The sequence below is a fragment of the Perna viridis genome, chromosome 5 (genome assembly GCF_037379345.1).
Source record: "Perna viridis isolate PV_CMFRI_1.1 ecotype Kerala chromosome 5, ASM3737934v1, whole genome shotgun sequence".
NCBI classification, from domain to species: Eukaryota; Metazoa; Mollusca; class Bivalvia; order Mytilida; family Mytilidae; genus Perna; species Perna viridis.
Window position 1 is genome coordinate 45,735,420 of NC_142449.1, and position 19,664 is coordinate 45,755,083.

The following is a 19,664-nucleotide window of genomic DNA, read 5'->3' on the forward strand; positions in this document are numbered from 1 at the left end:
ATGTTTAATGAATGAATATTGTAAATTGCCATATTCAATACAATGTTTAGCAGACTAAGACAGATTTTTTTTTTTCTTCATCGTACACCCATTACGCCCTCACCTGGACCCGCCCCTGTTTATGGCGGAAAAAAATGTCTCAATTTTCTACGAAGCACCAAACTGTGATGAAAATAGAAGGAAATATTTTATTCACATACTACAAGGAAATAGTTTTGCTCTCATATAGATGTAGTGTAATGACTTTGGATTGGCCTAAAAAGGAAATCATACCAGAAATTGTAGACCTACCAGATTATTTCTTCTCGTTAATTTTTTTACTGTTGCTGCAAGAGATTAAGGCGAGGTTAGTGACCAGTCTGGTCAAAAAGTTATCAGTAAAATAACCATAACAGTCTAGTCTAAATGATTGCTTTGAAATTTGAACATCTTATCTCTGTTGTAGGGTATTAGGGTACATGTCTACAGTCAAATTAATGTAAATGCAGAATAAATATCGCAGAGTTTGGGTCCATTCAGCAGAACTTTTAAATAATAAGTTCAAGTTAACTACAGGCATATATAATGCTTAAATGTCAAAATTATGAAGTGCTTAATATTTTGGTACAAAAATCACTATAAACAGATCTGTGATTTTTGCATTTTTGTTAGAACTTTTAGTGCAGGAGTAACTTTCAGTAGTCCCATAGAGAATATAATCCACCTGAATTACAGTTTTGGAATCAGATCACTAAGGTTGTTGTATAATGATGGTAAACTGATTATTTTGAAAGCATGAATTGTACATTATTCGATCAATTCCCCCATATTCATTTGAACCCTTCTTCATAGAACTACAGTGCATACAATGATTATGTTCAGAGGATGAAGTTGGAATTCCCTGGATTAAATGACAGTTAATAAGGAGATTTAAACTTTCTAATGGACATAAATTTAAATACCTGTGGAATGATAGAAAGTTCAAGTCTCCTTCTCAGTTATCCAGGTAACTACCTAAGGAAATTCATCAGGTGATTTCCATTAAATCAAGATCAGATTTATTACCTGAAGCGTACAATTTTCCTCTCTGTAACTTAATTTACTGAGTGCATTAATGTTAGTATGGTTGATATGAGTTGTATTTGGAAAAAAAATGTCATTGAATTTATTAATATCATTAAATTAAATAAGATTCTTTTACTTGCTTTCTATCAAAACTTCATTGACTAACAGTTGTATTCGCGCGTTCATCAATGGCCATTCATTTGGTGTAATTGTCCCACCAGTATTATTTCCTTTGTTGAAAAGGCTATAATTTTTTTGTTGATTTATTTAATTTGTCTGTTCACCATTTATAGATTAAGATCTGGTTTATCTCCCACTCTGTGGATAAATATGGTTCAATGGTCATCCATATAAGAGTAAGGCAGGCTTTTTAATATTGGATATAAGCTTAGCATGAGACTGAGGAGTTGGTCCTTCAAAGTTTTATTTTACCATTTACGAGTTTTTTAGGGTATCAAGGAATAACCCTGTATCTCTGTTTATATCTTTGTCTTTCCACATTTCTTGTAAATGCAATATCTCCTAAACCCCTCAAAGGATTATTATAACATTTTAGACTTGGAAAGAGGGTTCTATAAGCAAAGATTCCAATGTATATGGGGAAATAAGTCAAACAACACTGTTAATATTGTACAATTCATGCTTTCAAAAGAAGGTTGGGCATCATTTGTAGATGTTCATGAAGGTATATCATTATTATTGGAAGACTCTAAAGGGAGATAATTTTATCCAATTTAAGGTTTTTTATGTGATAAGTACATTAGTAGAACACCTGAACCCCTCAAGGATTTTGATGAAATTTTATAGGAAGATTAGACATTGTTTATAGATGTGTCATTGTGTGTGATGTAACTATTACTGGAAGACTGTAAGGGAAATAATTGAAATTAATGGTCTAACACTTAACTCAGTTTGAAGTTGGGGATATTCTTTAGTTTAGCTTACTCACAGTATCTTTAGGTATATTTCATCCCAGCCAGATCATTATTTCCAATAATATTCCAGACTAGTGACTTCATAAGAAGATTATAGAAAACACTGAGTTATTGGTATAAAGTGTGTATTTTATTACTATTATGTTAGGTTCGTTTGTGGTATAAAGTGTTTATGAATGTTTTCTCCTGGTAGTTTTTAACAGAATTCTAAATCTATTAATTGGTATTGGAAATAGATTTAAGGGTTCTTTTAAGGTCAGAGATATATAGGATAGGATGTTTCTTCCAGTTAATCATCTTTCTATCAAAGTAAAATAGGATAGGAAAGAGTCATTTAAGTTTCGTTATCTTGTTTTACTTATTTTTGATAAAATCTCAAAGTTGGGTTGAATGTTGAATTTTTAATACTAAAACTATATTTTCAACAATAAAATGCCATTTTAATGTTTTGTCATCTAGAAAACTTGCATCATTGATGTCATAAATTTCCAATGCAAGTTTTTATCATTGAGATAACAATCCCTGTCATAATTTTTACAGTAGTTTCTGAGTCAGCCACATTATTATTACATCTGCCAAAAAAATGTGGTTTTTTTTTAATAACAAAGCAGTGCTTCTATTCAAAACAAGTAGTAATGAGCACTTTGCCAATATATATGGTAGGAAGCAAGATCAAAATTGTAATGAAAGTTCAATTCTGGGATATTTCAATCGAAATATTAGCATACGTTCTAACAGTGCATGATGATTGGGTTGACCTTTTAAAGGGTCAATGGAGACATTTTTTCCAGCAGTGTAAATTTTTAATGTTCATGTTGTAGATATTGTACACAAACATGGCTGACATTACTGTAACTAAGGATCTTTTTTTTTCTGTGTCGATATCCAAGGATCATTGTCAAAGTTTGAATGTTTACTTAGTATCATAAGGTACAGATCAAGTTCAAATTTCAGTTTGATCGATCAGATCTGACATAATTTTTTTCTTTTTTGGACAATAAATTCTGGAAAAAAGTAAAATATTTGATTCTAGCTTGAACACCCTAAATATTAAGCTTAACAAATACTCTCTCACATTTTCAGAATATTACACAAGTTTTCATCAATTTACTATCCATATTTACAATTGATTTGTTATATTGACCTTTAATATGGCTTACATTCATGATTATTTATTTTCTTGATTTTTCACCCACACAGAGAGGATCTTAAAAAACGGTACTCCCCTGACAGTCAAGAATTAAAAGAGCTCATAGATGTTGAGGTCAAAAGGTCAAATCAGGATTACACCAGAGAGTTAAAAGGTCAACAGGAAAAGTGAGTACATTTATCATAAAATTAGACAGTATGAAATTCTTAGCAAATTGATGAACTTTATTAAGATGCTTGTTATGCATATGGAGATTATTGGCTGAAGCAGGTTATATTCAAGTGTGCACCTCTGGTATTTAGGGTGTTTCCATAAGTGTTAAATTTCCCACTTTTGACAAGAGCCTCCGTTTGAATTTATGAAATGATTCAACAATCTCCTGCCTACATGCCCAAGCAGCCAGAGACAAAGAAGGAGATTTAGCCATATTTGGGAATTTCTCCTGTCTTATTTGAATTTACAGCTTAAAATGGTTAAAACAATTACTTCAGTTCTTGTCAAAACAAATTGACCTTGAAGACCATTAATTTGCTGTCATTGTACGTCAGGGAAACATTGTGTGTCATCTTTCTGGGGAGGGAATGTTGCTAGAAATTGTCAGAATAAAGTCTTAGTGGATTTAAGTCAAAATAAGGTCTGTTGCTAAATATAAAACATGTCATGAAAAAAACCTTGGGAAATCTCTCACTTTTGAAAATCTTCAAGAGAGAGAGATCTCCCAATTTAGAATTTTCAAGGGTAAACACCTTTGTATTTGAAATACAGATAAAAATATAACATACATTCCTTAGGAGTTAATTTTTTTATTAATTTTAACAAGTAGCTCATGAAGAAATGTTGATGACATCACAGTCATGTAACAAAATTTTATCTTCATGTATGTAATGATAGACTAATTTTTTTATCCAATCAGAAAGCCTGTTTTTTTTCTGAAATGAAATTACCATGACATAAATAGAAAAGTTGAGAAAATATCAAACAGTTAGAAACCTCCTGCAAGAATTTAATTATCCTGCTTATTTAATCATTGGGCTGAAAAAGGGTGATGTATTTTTACCCTGTGGTATCTATACTAAAGGCTGTAAATTGTTGTAAAGAAATCTAACGAATACGGTAGTTTACACAAAATACATGGAAAAGGAAGTCTGTGTGTTATTTGAAATAAGAATTGAGTAATTTGACTCTTTTGAAATACTTCTAAATGATCTTGAATGTTTCTTAATACAGTTTGAAAGCTTCAAGCTTTTCTTGAAATTAGAAGATTCTTTTCCAGGTTTCTTTTACATTTTTCTGGCTTCAAGCAGATTCAATTGACTTAGATTTTGTTTTCAGTAAATACATCAATTGCAATTTTTCTTGTTTGTAATTTAAAACACATTGTTCAAGACAACAATTATATTTTTAATTACAAACTACCTCATCTTGAATTAAATTTATGATATGAAAATTACAAGACTTAAAATCTTTATATGTGTTGATATATTGAAATGTCATGTAGAAAAGAGGAGAAAGTACAGTAAGACCTGTTTTTGGCCTGTTTTTGGTTAATACAAATGTGGTGGCAGAGTTTATCCTTCCTTTAATACTTGTTACTACAAATCCAGTCCACTTGTAGTGACCGTTTATTTCTAATGCTGGTAGTTTTGATTGTATTTTGTCATTCTTTATTATATTCTGAGCTTGCTTTCAGTAACTGTGAGCGTTCTTATTTATTTGTTCTATATGGCTTACGTAAGATATTTCATGGAGAGATTTGGATGTATTATTGAGTGAATTTTGTTTTTGTTGTTTCCGTTCATTTTTTACCTTACATTAAAGGGGATGGTTAAGGCCTTATAAAAATAGTTTGACAAACCTAGTCAGGAGATATTAGTCATTAATGTGTCTTTATGTAGTTATTTTACTTTTTAATTTGATTTTGAAGAATTGTCATCATTCTGTTATCATGGATTTTATAACTATAGTTTTTTGGGCCTTTCAGTGCTTACTTTAAGGTGTGTATACACTTGTTGAAGACCTTTTGGTGACCACTGAAGGTGTGTATACACTTGTTGAAGACCTTTTGGTGATCCCTGACAGTATTTTCTATGTTTTATATTTGTGCATTTGTTGTTACACTATATCTGTTTTTTTTTTTTTCAATTGCCAGGATTAGGCAATTTACACTTATTCCTACCTCTAACCCCCCCCCCCACAAACACACACACACACAATTAAAAAAAAACAAAATAAGATCTTCTTGATAAATAGTCTTAGATAATAGGATTATGAAATTAAGAAGAATGTGGGTTAGAATTTTGATGTTTAATCAAATTTTCGTTAGAATTCATTTATATAGAGGTGGGAGGCACAGAGGTGGATTCCATCTTATGATATACGATTATTCCCTATGTAACTGAAAGTCAGTATATAGAAGAAGTAGGTAGGGAGATAAATGTTAACTACCACCCACATCATCACAGATTCAATTGTGTATGAATCATTTGTATGGTAATTTTTTTCTGTGCACGAAGTCGCATTTTCATGTTTTATCTTGGTCTGTTCAGCTATTGGGCGAAAAAGTTGGGAGAAAGATGAGCATATCCAAAAGTTATTCCATTCTAAAGATGATTCATTGAAACCAGTATTAACTGAAATCTGATATAAAATGGAATCCAGTCAAAACCAAACATTTTTTTAAACTTTTTTGTGTCAGTTTAAATGTATTTTGGACCTGAGTAATCCAAACACTTGTCTAAACTGAACATAAAAATGGTATATGCATACCTGTTAACTGTCCCATACAATCTAAGAAAAATTCAGAATCTCTAACATAAAAATGTATGATTTGTGATAGGTTTATGGTTAATATTACTATATTTTCTGTGAAAAATACTTTATAATTGAATTTTTACCAAAAAAATTTGCTTTTACATAAAAATCTTTCACATGAGACAAGTGTCTTTGGGGGATAATCTCCCACAATATGTCCCAATGGTTAACTGGTATAGTTCTGTATACTTGTTGGAAAGTCAACATTGGAATAACCTTGAAAATCCTTGGAAATTGTCATCATTCATTTTTTACTGTAATTTACTCTGAAGCCGATATTCTTCATTTCTATGTCAACAATATAATCTAATATAATGAGACCATTGGGAATAGATTGAACTCGCTAAACCTGTTTTGTTGTTTTTTATCAAAATTAGATAAATTGTTTAAGTCTCTATATTATTCAAAACACCACCGCTGCTTGACAGTTTATGCCAGTCAAATTGAAATATCTTTACTATTAGAATGATCAACCAATATGGGCAACAGATACTTTTTTATTGACCCATTTCTTTCAGGAAGTATTAGAAAAAGACTCTTATCACCCAAAAGTAAATTATTGCTTATTATTATAAATGGTAGTGTTGGGTATTGTTTTGATAAATCATCTGTTTTTTAATCAAAATTGTAAGAATTAATTGATTTAAAAAAAAAAAAAATTTGTGACTCAAAGCACTATCAACATTTCATGTAATATCACTATTCTTTTGGCAGTCAATTTATCATGATAATGCCCTCTATATAAAATAATTCCTTGTTGTACATTTATCTTTCCCATAATTTTTGTTACCTAAAACTTGAAATCCATTCATTGGAATGATTTGAAATTTGATATGAAGCTTCAACCAGATGTGGATATACCATCTGTGTCTTGATTACAATCCAATTTCCTGTTGACCAGAGTGACAGGTTGAAATCATTGATGTTGTAGGCTCATGGCAGATCTTGGGTTGTTGGGTATGAACAAAATGATTTATTTCGAGGATTAGGCACATAATAGCTTAGGGATTTTATTATTTATATTTAATTATTGTGAAAAATCAAGATTTCATGCAAACATTTTTTTCTCCAATTTTAGAAAGAAAGTATGCTATGTCTGCAACCTATAACTATGTAGTTGAAATCAGACATTTCTATCCTTCAGACACAATTTATTTAGTGTCAAATTATTCAAAGGGAAATTAGAAAGTATGATATTTTTTTAACACTATCCCAGACTAAAAGGAACCCATATTGAATTGTTATTTTTGTATGCAGATAAAATACTGTATTTTCAGAAATTCTTTGCATACAGATTATTCGATTTTAGGTTGTGCCTTTTGAAACAGAGCTAATGGTACTCAAATAAAATTTGACTTCATACTTCATACTGCTTACATCATTTCTGATATACGTCACTTCAGGCAGAAAGAGCCATTCATGTTTCAGAATCATGAACTGGTGGATCGTTATGGTGTCCATCCATATGCTCCATGAACTCATGGATTGTTACGGTGTACCCACCTGAACCATGAACTGGTGGATCTTTATGGTGTGTCCATCTGCACCATGAACTAATGGATCGTTACAGTGTGTCCATCTGCACCATGAAAACTGATTTGTTCATCATGAACTCGTGGATCGTTATGGTGTATCCATCTGCACCATGAAAACTGATTTATTCATCATGAACTCGTAAATCATTACATTGTATCCATCTGCACCATGAAAAACTGATTTATTCATCATGAACTTGTGGATCATTACGGTGTGTCCATCTGCACCATGAAAACTGATTTATTCATCATGAACTCGTAAATCATTATGGTGTATTCATCTGCGCCATGAAAAACTGATTTATTCATCATGAACTCTTTGATCATTATGGTGTGTCCATCTGCACCATGAAAACTGATTTTTTCAACCGGTCATAGTTTTTCTTTCCTCTTTTGTCTACCCTGGACTTGACTTTTTATGTCCAACTCAGTGGGTATTCCTAAAAACGCAGAGGACGCTTACCTTACCAGTGCACCTGGTCCATGCTCCCAGTTTTTAGTGGAGTCCGTGATGCTCATTTGCTTTTGTTACTTTGTATGTATGATTTTAGTTACTTCATGTTCTTTGTTGTGTATGTCTGTTTTCCATGTCTGGTTTTGTCCCTGGATTACATTCCTTTGATTACCGCTATAACCTTGGTTCCCTTGATTACTCTTTCTACAATAAATAGTAAGTTGCTGATGTTTAGTCCAAACTGTAATTAAAGTTTTTCCAGATTTAATTCCTTTTTTATATTGGTGTTACTTTTAATCATTAGGAATACATCCCTAACACATTTTCTGCTCTTTTAAAAACACAGTAATTTCTGAATTTACAGTATATAATTTGTGGAGATTAGTAACCCTTGAATTCTTGACTTACATTTCTAGCTGCATTATTGATCAGTTCTATACCAAGGGTTGTTAAAGTATTCTGCTGCTATCAAAGGAATACTTTCAGTGATCAAATTTAAGGGGAAATACTTGCTAAATGCAAGTTGAAATTCAATGATTTCCACCTGCTAAACTGTGATAGTGGAATTTTATATGTAATAAAGGTATTTTTAAGTCCAGAAATAACCCAAAAAACTCAAATTTAGCAAGTGTAAATTTTCAGTACTTGCTAAATTTAGCGAGTGGAAAAAATTCTGAAATTCAGTCCCTGTACTTATCCAATTTGAATACTTGTTGAAAGATTTCTAGAGAATCAGTATTTTCAGGACTGATATTTTAGGTTATAGAAATAATCTTCAATACATGTATTTTTCATAAAATTAGTACAAAACAAAATTCAATTCATGTATTTTTCATAAAATTCATAAAGAGGGTAATTTAGTTTATATATTGTACAGTACCTGAACTGATTCATGTAACAAAAATTGCAATCAGTCATCAATCACCGATCAGTTTCAGATCATGGTTTCCGTAATTTTCTTTGTCAAATTTACACATATTTAAATAATGCAATAGATTTAAACATCAATTTATATTTTTATTTCACATATGTTTCGTACGTAACAGATCATCAGTCATTTTACATAAGAAAACTGTCATCAAATGGGTCAAAGGTCATCAGTTATGGTTCTGTTAGCGATCTATCAGGCAGCGGTCATCGATCCGGCAAATCGTTGTGTGGATCGGTTCAAGGACTGCAACAGTAAATTTTTTTTTTAAAAAGAAGAATCTATCTACCATTTGCCAAATTTTCTTACAGGATGAGCACAACTATTTACATAAATTACTATTGGATGGTCTAGTGATCACTCTGAGTAAACTTTTATAGTGTAAAATTCATCAAGGCATTATTTTTATATTTTGAAATTCCTTTATTTTTCTTTACAAATTTGTTTTTAAATTCTGCTTGTGTGAAATAATTATTTAGTGTTGTATGTGTAAATCAAAATTATTAAAACAGCTTATTCCTTTTAATATTCACAGAAATGTTGTCGGCCATAAAAGCTTAGTACCACTCCAAACCCAGGAAGTTCTGGTGCCAAGATCAACTTCCACATAAAACCTCCAATTAGGAATCTATACTCAAATTATGAGTTAGTTGTTACTCAAATTATGGGATAATTGTTACAAATGAAGCGAGTGGTCAAAACTTGTTCAACAGTTTCATGTTCTAGATCATATAGTATATTTCTGACAGACAGTTCTGATTAGTGACAGTTGGAATCTCGCTGTTTTGAGCTTTGGGCTCCCATGAGTGCAAACATTTTATACTCTCAATTTTCATCAATTATTGTGATTTCCTAATGCTGTCTACTGTCAATTAGTGAAGTAATTTTATGGAAAATGTGATGGAAATGGTAAAATAAGTTTAGTTCTGTTAGTTAACCCTGCCAAGTTTTCATCAATTCTTGATATTGAGGACATATGAACTTGCTTGAACCCCTTTGATGACTTATCTCAGTGAATGAAAGATGAGAGAGAAGTCTTGGAGAAAAATGATAAGATGGTCTTCTTCTTTCATGATTTTATACTGATCTTTATGAAAAATGAACCTTGAATTATTTGCTCTATGAAATACCTATTTAGAATATGGTAATTAGAACAAGAAATGACACCAACTTTTTCTCCACACACAGTCAGTAAAGTGAAATTTTATCAATCAGGCCTTATAAAACACATCTCATATTTACAGGTTATTCTTTATGGGTAAAAATATTCTACTTTGAAAAAAAAATAAGACTACTAATAACAACAACAATTAAATTACATGAAAATAAAAACTTCTTCAATGTTTGAGGATGAGTTTTTTTTATTTTAAATCCATGAAATTATCAACCTGTTATAAAAAAAAATGATTCTACTTCCCCCTTAAGCATTCAGCTATTACAATAATAACCCATTTAAGAAACAAGCCTATAAAATGCCAAGATAAAAACAGTTGTTTGATTAATGATACTCAGCTCTCATATGAACATAAGCCAAATTCTATGGGTAATTTACATGACTAAATTGAACGTCTAAGTGTTTTGTAAGTAAAAGACGCAATATTTATCGGAAATGACATTTTATTTTAACATTTCTCTGTTCATATGGCTGCTTTTTGAATAGCGGTAGATTTCATGAGAATTTGTAATAGATGTGAATGTTGCTTGGTAATGGTGCTCTTTAACTTATTCTGTCACTATTTTCTGTATATATATGCAAGTACTCAGACTTTATTGCCTCGTAAGGCCACTTAAAGCTATTTTTTGTGCTCTATGAACATTTTTGATGTTGTGAGTGGGGAATTATACATTTGTAAGGTGGAACTCAAGCAAAAAATGTGTTGGTTGCAAAACTTTTGCATTGTTAACTTAAGCCTATTTTTTGCCTGGATTTTGAAGTATAGCCACATTTTCAGATCTGTTTTTTTGAAGATTTATTCCTCCTATGTTGTCCATTTTGTGATTGTGGCATTGATTCATCCTAAGTTTTCCTCTTCTTTGTACCTCATCCTGAGATTTCCTCTTCTTTGTGCCTCATCCTAAGGTTTCCTCTTGTTTGTACCTCATCCTAAGATTTCCTCTTGTTTGTGCCTCATCCTAAGATTTCCTCTTGTTTGTACCTCCAGTGTTGCCCTCTGTTAATAGTCAGCTAAAAACCATTTTGGAGCATGATAAAGAAATTATCATGGCCTTTTTTCTACAAAAGTCATGATAATTCTTTATCATGGCCTTTATAGAATCATAAGTGATATTACCATGGCTTTTGTGCATCATTGTAGTCCTTGGAAAACTACCAGACATCATTGCCTTTACGACTTGTTCAGAAAATCACTTTTTTGCTCTGAGAAAGTATCCATTCATTTTGATTTTAGTCATAGTGCATAGTCTTTTTTCAATATATTTTATCTTTATTTCCTGACTGGCTGTGAGAATGATACATGTTTATTAAGATTATTCTTTTCAGAACATTGCTAGACCTATTGTATAGTTTTAGTTTAGTAAATTTATTATTAAAATTTTAAGTAAATAAGAGATTTTTATTTCAGTTAAACCTTCCAATTCCACCATTGATTTCCAAAAAATATTTGAAGAAATACTAGACTGAATCTTTTCCAACAATGAAATACTAATGAAGTTCAATGACTTGGAAGAGATGAATGTGTTTTTTTTTAGATAATTCTGCATTTCGTGTCCCAAACTTGTTAATGAAGCGCTAACAATATGAAGACAAACTGTACTTCATGATTATGTTTCTGTTTTAGTATAAAGTTTTAACACAATACCCAAATATATTACTCTCCCCTGTATTTTTTCTCCCCCACTAGATTCATTAACCTGTCAAAATTGAAAGAAATTTTGATCGCAAGGATTATTTTGCTGTATTAGTTTAAAGTATTCTCTCATGGGTAATGCATATGACTTGATAATTTTGCAATACCAAAATTTATTACTCTCCAATGTCCTTTTCCTGTGTAGTTCGAGCTGTCTAAACAGAAAAGGAACTTTGTCTCAAAGTTGGAGTAATTATGTTAATAAAGGATAAATTTGGAATTCTACTCTCATGGGATAAACAAAATAAGTGGTAATGACAAAAAATTATCTCCCTTGGTTGACCTGGATTCTGTAAAGAATGGTATCAGGGAAAAATTTGGGGTTATTTGAAAAGAAAAGGTGGCAGATGTAATTTATGTGCCTGAAGACCTCTTCAAAGCATTTTATCATAACTTGCGTTTACAAAACAGATTTGTGATTCTACAATTTTATTAAACTGAAACAATTCTTTAAGGATTAGATATTTATGGTTTTGCCATGATTACATTTCATATCATGGATTTTTTAAATGTTTAAAAATGTGTCAATCAAGGAAAAACTAAAACATGTATGTAATTTAAAACAACTTACCTGAATTTTTTTTTAACTAATGGTCAAAAGCTCTGTGAATTTAAAATCATGGGGATTATTGAGAGCTCCTATGCCACAAAAAATACAGTTAAGTCTTTAAAAAAAGGGAAAAGAAGCCTCAATGAAGTCTATATGATAAAATCCTGTACATTTTACACCAAGAAAATAAGCAAATAAACAGAATCTATCGGGAAGTAGTCGCTCACAGATATCTTATTTCTCTAATAACATACAATGATACAGTACATCAAGTCTGATCGCTATGTACTAATTCTATTTTGCAATTGACTCATTTATTTGAAGTCAGAATAATGTTTCTCAGTGAGGTTTCATGTCTCCCTGCTGGCTCGTGTTTGCATGAGCTAGCACTTTAAATTTACCTGTTAACCTTTGGAACGATTCATGTGGATTAGATCTCCCATATTGACAGTGTCTTGTGAAGGAGATTTTAATGTAGAATTAAATTTTTGTTGTAAAAACTCAATTTGTTTAGTATTTTTCAAAGAAAATATAGTTACTTTAACCAAAATCACCCACAAACCTTACATTTTTATTTGAAAATTTTTAATTTTTCATTAAGGGGGAAAAATTTACTCTTTACCCCTCAAAATTTCTTTCTCTTATCGACATTTAAATACAACAAACAAAAGCAATTAGCCACCTCTGTTTTATTTATTTATTTATTTATTTTTTTTCAGGATAGATATTTTGACCAAACAATACAGTGATCTGGAAGACGAATTCAGAATGGCATTGCAGATTGAGGCCTGCAGGTTTAATGAAGTAAGCAGGATTCAAGTTGTCTTGGTATTAAAACAGTTCCCTTAACATGCATGAATTTACTAAGTAATTCTTCATGCCTTACCCCCAGCTCTTGTGTAGAGGTGTTCGTAGATTGATGGGCAAAGGCAACACTGCTAGAAAAATATTGGGAGATTGATTGGCAAAGGCAACACTGCTAGAAAAATCTTGGGAGATTGATTGGCAAAGTCAATTCTGCTGAAAGATCATGTGTTTATTCTTTTCCACTACTTATTAACTTGCTGCATAAGAGTCTGTGACCAAACCTGTAAATACATTTCCTCCATTATAAATTAGTGCATTGAAAATGCATGTGACTTTTTAACCACTTGGCTGTGTTTCAATTTCTGTGAGATTTTCCCACCATTTTACATTTTCCATGATTTCCACAGATTTCTTGGGAGAATCTGGTTCACCTTAAGCCTATTCTTGATTTAATTTATTTCTATACTCTCTATGGTAAAATTATGATTTAAACATGCTTACTAAAGCTCCATGTTGAAAATCTTTTTTTTTCCTTTCATGTGGAGAAATAATTCAAACCACTCATTCATATGTAAATTATTTTTGTTGGTAGTCTTTGCACTTAAATGATGTAAGTATTAACTTTAAAGAAAATTGAAATGGAAGTATGAGGGAAAAGAATTCTTGTATCCAATTTAGGGGAATTCAAGGGGGAATGAACATTTATGAACAGTTATAATTATTTTGACTTTATCATCAACAATAGCGTTTATAAGTACAGTAAATTATTACTTGTAATTGCAGGTATTTGCACAGTGTGGTTGACATGTACTTTCTAGGCATAAATTTTTTTTAAAGATTGATTCCATATTTAGGGCTAAAAGGTTGTTAATCCTTATTGAAAAAAAATTAGAACTCTTAGCATGCATTTGGAATAGCCTTCCTATGTTAAAAGCAAAAAAAAATTTTTTTTTTTTTTTTTGGGGGGGGGGGTGTACCTTTAATACAATTAACACCTGAGGACAGTGTCTTAAGGAAATGCATGTTGAACTATTTTATAGAGCACAGTTAGAGATCTCTTAAATAAAATTTAAAATGTATAAATAATAGTAATGCATGTATTGTGAAAACTTGATAATTAATGAGTTAAAAATCTTTTTACAGAAGATTCTTCCAAATGAATTTTCGTGTGGAGCCAAATTCTACTCACAAATTCATAACTACCATTAACAAATTAAATTACACCCAAACACTCCAATAAATATCCACAATTTGAATTCTTCAACAAGATTCTGCAAACACCCCAACAGTAATGTCATGTCTAGTAAGACTCAATAGGATACGGAAAAGATTCTCTGTATTTCCTGTAACATTGTAATCTTTTGATTTAATTAATATGTTTTTACATTGTATACAATAGAAAGGATATTGGATGCATGCTGTGCAAGGATTACACAATGTTGTAAATGAAATAATAGTCAAATCATGTTATGTCATTATTGCATGACAGATACCGTACAGAATTCTTGATCAAGCATTTAATTTTCCGATTTAAGCATCATCAGGCATACTTTGTGAAATTGTGATAGAGAAAATTAAAGCTCCATGATGAGCTCAATACCATAAAAAATGTATTTTTTTAAATGAAGTATTACATTTTAGATGTTTTTTATTTGTTGGTGAATTAAGCTCTGTTACCTGAGTATAAGCATTTTTTCCTGGGATTTCATTTTCTTCAGTTAAAGAAGTAAAAATAAAAAAACTTTGTGGAAAATCACATGCACTGTAAAAGGAATTTTACATACCGGTAGTAATAGTGATCATATTTCAAGTTTCTTGTCAGTTTATTGTTTCTTTTGAAAATTTTCCCATTTATTTATTTAATGGTCTCATTTATGAGGTTTCCCATTAGTTTAAGAAATAAATCAATTTTTCAAAGTTTTCCTATTATCCTAGGATCAACAGGTATTCTATTTAGTTTCTACTAGATAGATTTTCAGTTGGTTTTTGGGTGCTGTTTGACAAATTTCTTATTCAGTGTTCTGCTTATGAGACAAGTTTATCTATTTTAGTTACAAGAGGCCTACCAGACCATCAGTGAAGAGAATGCTGAGAACAAACAAGCACTAATGGCAGCTCATAGAAAAGATGAAAAATCAACACAGATGATGAATGAACTGACCGCTGTAGGTTTTAATCTCAAAGCAACCATTTGGGTGATAAAGTCGGCATCGCCTCACTTTTTAGACAAGAAAATTTCTATGCTTAGCCATATGAGATTTCATTTAATTATATAGATAGCAGTGATTAACCGAATGTTCCTTGTGAAAAAAAAAATTTATATTTCACACTATTGAATAAATTCTGTAATTTCACTCTTGACCTTACTCCCATCTTCACATTAGAAAAAGTTACGACACAAATATCATTCCGCCATTCATAAATTTAAAATTTATGTTGAAATTCCAATAAATAATGGAGGAAATTTATACATCAAATAGGAGTCAATTAGTTATTGTGAATAACCAAAATATGATCACTTGTGCCAGGAACTCATTTAGATTTAACTCGTGTGCAGAACAAGTTCTCCGCACTTGTTAAATCTATACATTTTTCAGCACTTGTGATTATATTTTGGTTATTCACCCTTTCCAATTAATTGTCCTATTAATCTTGCCCAAACCTTGCAACTTTTGTGACATGGCAATAAAACTTTTGTAAATACAAAAAAAAACAGCCACCAAGTTTTCTAAATCATAAAGTTAACTATAAAAGTGAGATAAAGAATCAAATACAGATAGGAAATGCCGGACTAGGAATTATCAAACATTCAATGTTAAAGAAGTTGGCAGAACCTCGTTAAAGAACTTGATATTTTACCCTAGGGTGTCAGGGGTATATGTCTTGATGTTAAAGAAGTTGGCAGAACCTCATTAAAGAACTTTATATTTTACCCTAGGTTGTCAGGGGTATATGTCTTGATGTTCAAGAAGTTGGCAGAGCCTCGTTAAAGAACTTGATATTTTACCGTAGGGTGTCAGGGATGTTTTGTTGATATATATATGATGCTTTAAACTGCTCGGGCATTAAACCCCAACAAACAAACATTAAACTGTAGGAACATACAAACATTTTCACTGGTTGGAGCTGTGTTTGTATTTGACATTGTATTGTTAAATCAGAACAGTGTTGATGTTCTATATCTCATCACATAAGTTTTGAATAATAAAATTTTTCTCACCTAAAAATTGCTGTCTAGGCAATGTAAAAATAACTGAAAATATTGATAAAAATGAACTTAAAACATTGATCAAAATTAACTGAAAATATTGATTAAAATTATTTTAATTGGAACATTGATCAGAATTGACTTAGAATATCGACCAAAATTTTGCCTAGCAGAACATCAGTACATAAGCACTAAAATACCACAAATCATCGGAACTGGAAGGAAGCATGATACAAACCAGCTGCATGTAATTCATTGCACCAACCTAACAAGAAAAAGTAACAATTTTGCAAAATTTTTTATTTTCATAACCTAAAAATACATGTCAAGGTTAAGAATTAAATATTACATAAAATTAGGTGTAAATTGTGACAGAATTTAATTTTGCTGGGAAAGATTAGTTACACTGCTCAGGAGATCAAATATTAATATTTCATTATTTTTTGTTTTTTATAGCAGTCAAGGGAGGCTTTTGATAAATCCTTTGAATGACCTTGACTTAATTAATGTATCTAAAAATAGATCTTCTTAGTGGTGAAATAGTTGCTATAATAGTTTTTGTCATGTAAGGGTTGATAAAACATGTTTAAAAAATTGGTCATTCAGGTGTCTTTTTTCTTCAATATCAACCCATTGTTTTAGGAATGTGAATTTCAGTCTCCCAGGGCAAAAGAAAATTTGGTGGAGGAAAGATATTTATTATGTTTCACATTCCTTTTAGGCAAGGATTAAACATGAATTTCCAAAAAGATAAATTAAGTTTGGGAGGCAGATTTTTTTAAGGGAATGTTGATTTTTTATTTTGAGCTTTCTTGTGGAAACCTAAAATTCTCAGATCCAAGGTCAGTGTCACTGTAGATCCTTATGAAATATAGAGTGAACCAGCAGTGGTACCTATCTCACACATTTTGCATAAGACTGACACAAGATATGTAATGTGTAAAATTTCATTTGACCCTTTTATGTTTCATTATTAACCTACCAAGGCTTTGACAAAGTTTGCACTTGAAAATTAAAAATAGTCCTGGAGGAGGGAATTATACCTTGTTTTGTTTTTTACTACTGGTATATGATTGCAAACATGGCTCTTCCTTCTTAAATAACTACATAAAATTTTTCTGTAGTTTTTATGCTATAATTTGAGTATTAGTTGATCTTTTTTAAATTTTGTAAGAAGGTTCCAAATCACAAAAGGAAGATTTGTATTGATTTTGGAAGTTATAAACCCAATGGTTTAAGAATTAGGGGCCAAAAGGGGACCCTTAAACTATATAACGCCATTAAAAGCATATGAATGTCTATGATATTGTTACTCAGTATTCTCTACCACGAAAGTGAGACTTGGATTGATTTTGGGGTAAAGATTTGAACTTTTCAGAAATTAAGGGTCAAAAAAGGGTGCTAGAAACATGCATGTTCCTTATGTCCAGGCAATAATTTAACTATTAGTGTATAAATTAATTTGAGATAATTACTGTAATCTGATTGGTTAAAATAATTTTGTTTTATCTCAGTGGATAAAAAAAATATTGACACGCCCTTATTCAGTTAAATTCAGAGCTACTTTTTTCATGTTTAAAGATAAAAATATGTTTTAAAATTAATTTATAAGAATTGACTATGATAAAAATTTTGTCTATTGAAAATTAACATCAATTTTTTCATGTGCATATTGTTTATTGTGCGAAGTGCCAATTCTTAAATGAATCTCTCTAAAATTTATTACAAGATGCCAAACCACCCATGGAAGACTTGGATTGATTTTTGAGGGTGTAGCTTGAGCTAAGATTTTCAATAAGGGGCCACAAAGTGACCAGACACAAGTATTTTTCTGATTTCTGGACAATAGCTTGAGTGAAAGGGAATGGGTTGCTTTGAAACAAGGTGCCATATACCCACTGGACAGTAGCTTGAGTGAAAGGGAATGGATTGCTTTGAAACAAGGTGCCATATACCTTTAGGTGGTTTGAGGTTGATTTAGGAATAATGGCCAAAAAGTGTCCAGTCTGTTCAAACTTTTATCTTACATCTAATCATAATCAAAATTCTAAGCTGTTTCAAGTTTGAATGGTGTCCATACTTGCCCCAACTGATCGGGGCCTGACCTCTGTAATGTAATCAAGTTTGAATGGTGTCCATACTTGCCCCAACTGATCGGGGCCTGACCTCTGTAATGTATTCAAGTTTGAATGGTGTCCATACTTGCCCCACCTGATCATGGCCTGACCTCTGTAATGTATTCAAGTTTGAATGGTGTCCATACTTGCCCCAACTGATCATGGCCTGACCTCTGTAATGTAATCAAGTTTGAATGGTGTCCATACTTGCCCCAACTGATCGGGGCCTGACCTCTGTAATGTAATCAAGTTTGAATGGTGTCCATACTTGCCCCAACTGATCGGGGCCTGACCTCTGTAATGTATTCAAGTTTGAATGGTGTCCATACTTGCCCCACCTGATCATGGCCTGACCTCTGTAATGTATTCAAGTTTGAATGGTGTCCATACTTGCCCCAACTGATCATGGCCTGACCTCTGTAATGTAATCAAGTTTGAATGGTGTCCATACTTGCCCCAACTGATCGGGGCCTGACCTCTGTAATGTAATCAAGTTTGAATGGTGTCCATACTTGCCCCAACTGATCGGGGCCTGACCTCTGTAATGTAATCAAGTTTGAATGGTGTCCATACTTGCCCCAACTGATCGGGGCCTGACCTCTGTAATGTAATCAAGTTTGAATGGTGTCCATACTTGCCCCAACTGATCGGGGCCTGACCTCTGTAATGTAATCAAGTTTGAATGGTGTCCATACTTGCCCCAACTGATCGGGGCCTGACCTCTGTAATGTAATCAAGTTTGAATGGTGTCCATACTTGCCCCAACTGATCGGGGCCTGACCTCTGTAATGTATTCAAGTTTGAATGGTGTCCATACTTGCCCCAACTGATCGGGGCCTGACCTCTGTAATGTATTCAAGTTTGAATGGTGTCCATACTTGCCCCAACTGATCGGGGCCTGACCTCTGTAATGTAATCAAGTTTGAATGGTGTCCATACTTGCCCCAACTGATCAGGGCCTGACCTCTGTAATGTAATCAAGTTTGAATGGTGTCCATACTTGCCCCAACTGATCATGGCCTGACCTCTGTAATGTAATCAAGTTTGAATGGTGTCCATACTTGCCCCAACTGATCAGGGCCTGACCTCTGCAATTGTATCAAGCTGCACCTTTTAAAGCATTACATTGTCAATAGTAGTATTTCTACTTTGGAAATCATGCAAAGTGAATTCTATTCAGTGAAAAATGAAAGTTTATGTATATTGCTTTGAAGAAACTTGTTCAGACAAGGAGCATTACGAAAGTCTATAGCACACA

General features: G+C 32.0%; 1 protein-coding gene across 1 annotated transcript in view; it reads left to right on the forward strand.

Annotated features, from left to right (window-relative positions):
* The window catches only part of LOC148617922 (leucine-rich repeat and coiled-coil domain-containing protein 1-like), a 111,952-nt gene that overhangs the window by 76,547 nt on the left and 15,741 nt on the right, over nucleotides 1-19,664 (forward strand). Inside the window, exons 15-17 of the mRNA XM_088585596.1 lie at nucleotides 3,180-3,296; nucleotides 12,994-13,078; nucleotides 15,133-15,246. Coding sequence (XP_088441722.1) covers nucleotides 3,180-3,296; nucleotides 12,994-13,078; nucleotides 15,133-15,246 — 316 coding nt within the window. The remainder of the gene's footprint in view (nucleotides 1-3,179; nucleotides 3,297-12,993; nucleotides 13,079-15,132; nucleotides 15,247-19,664) is intronic.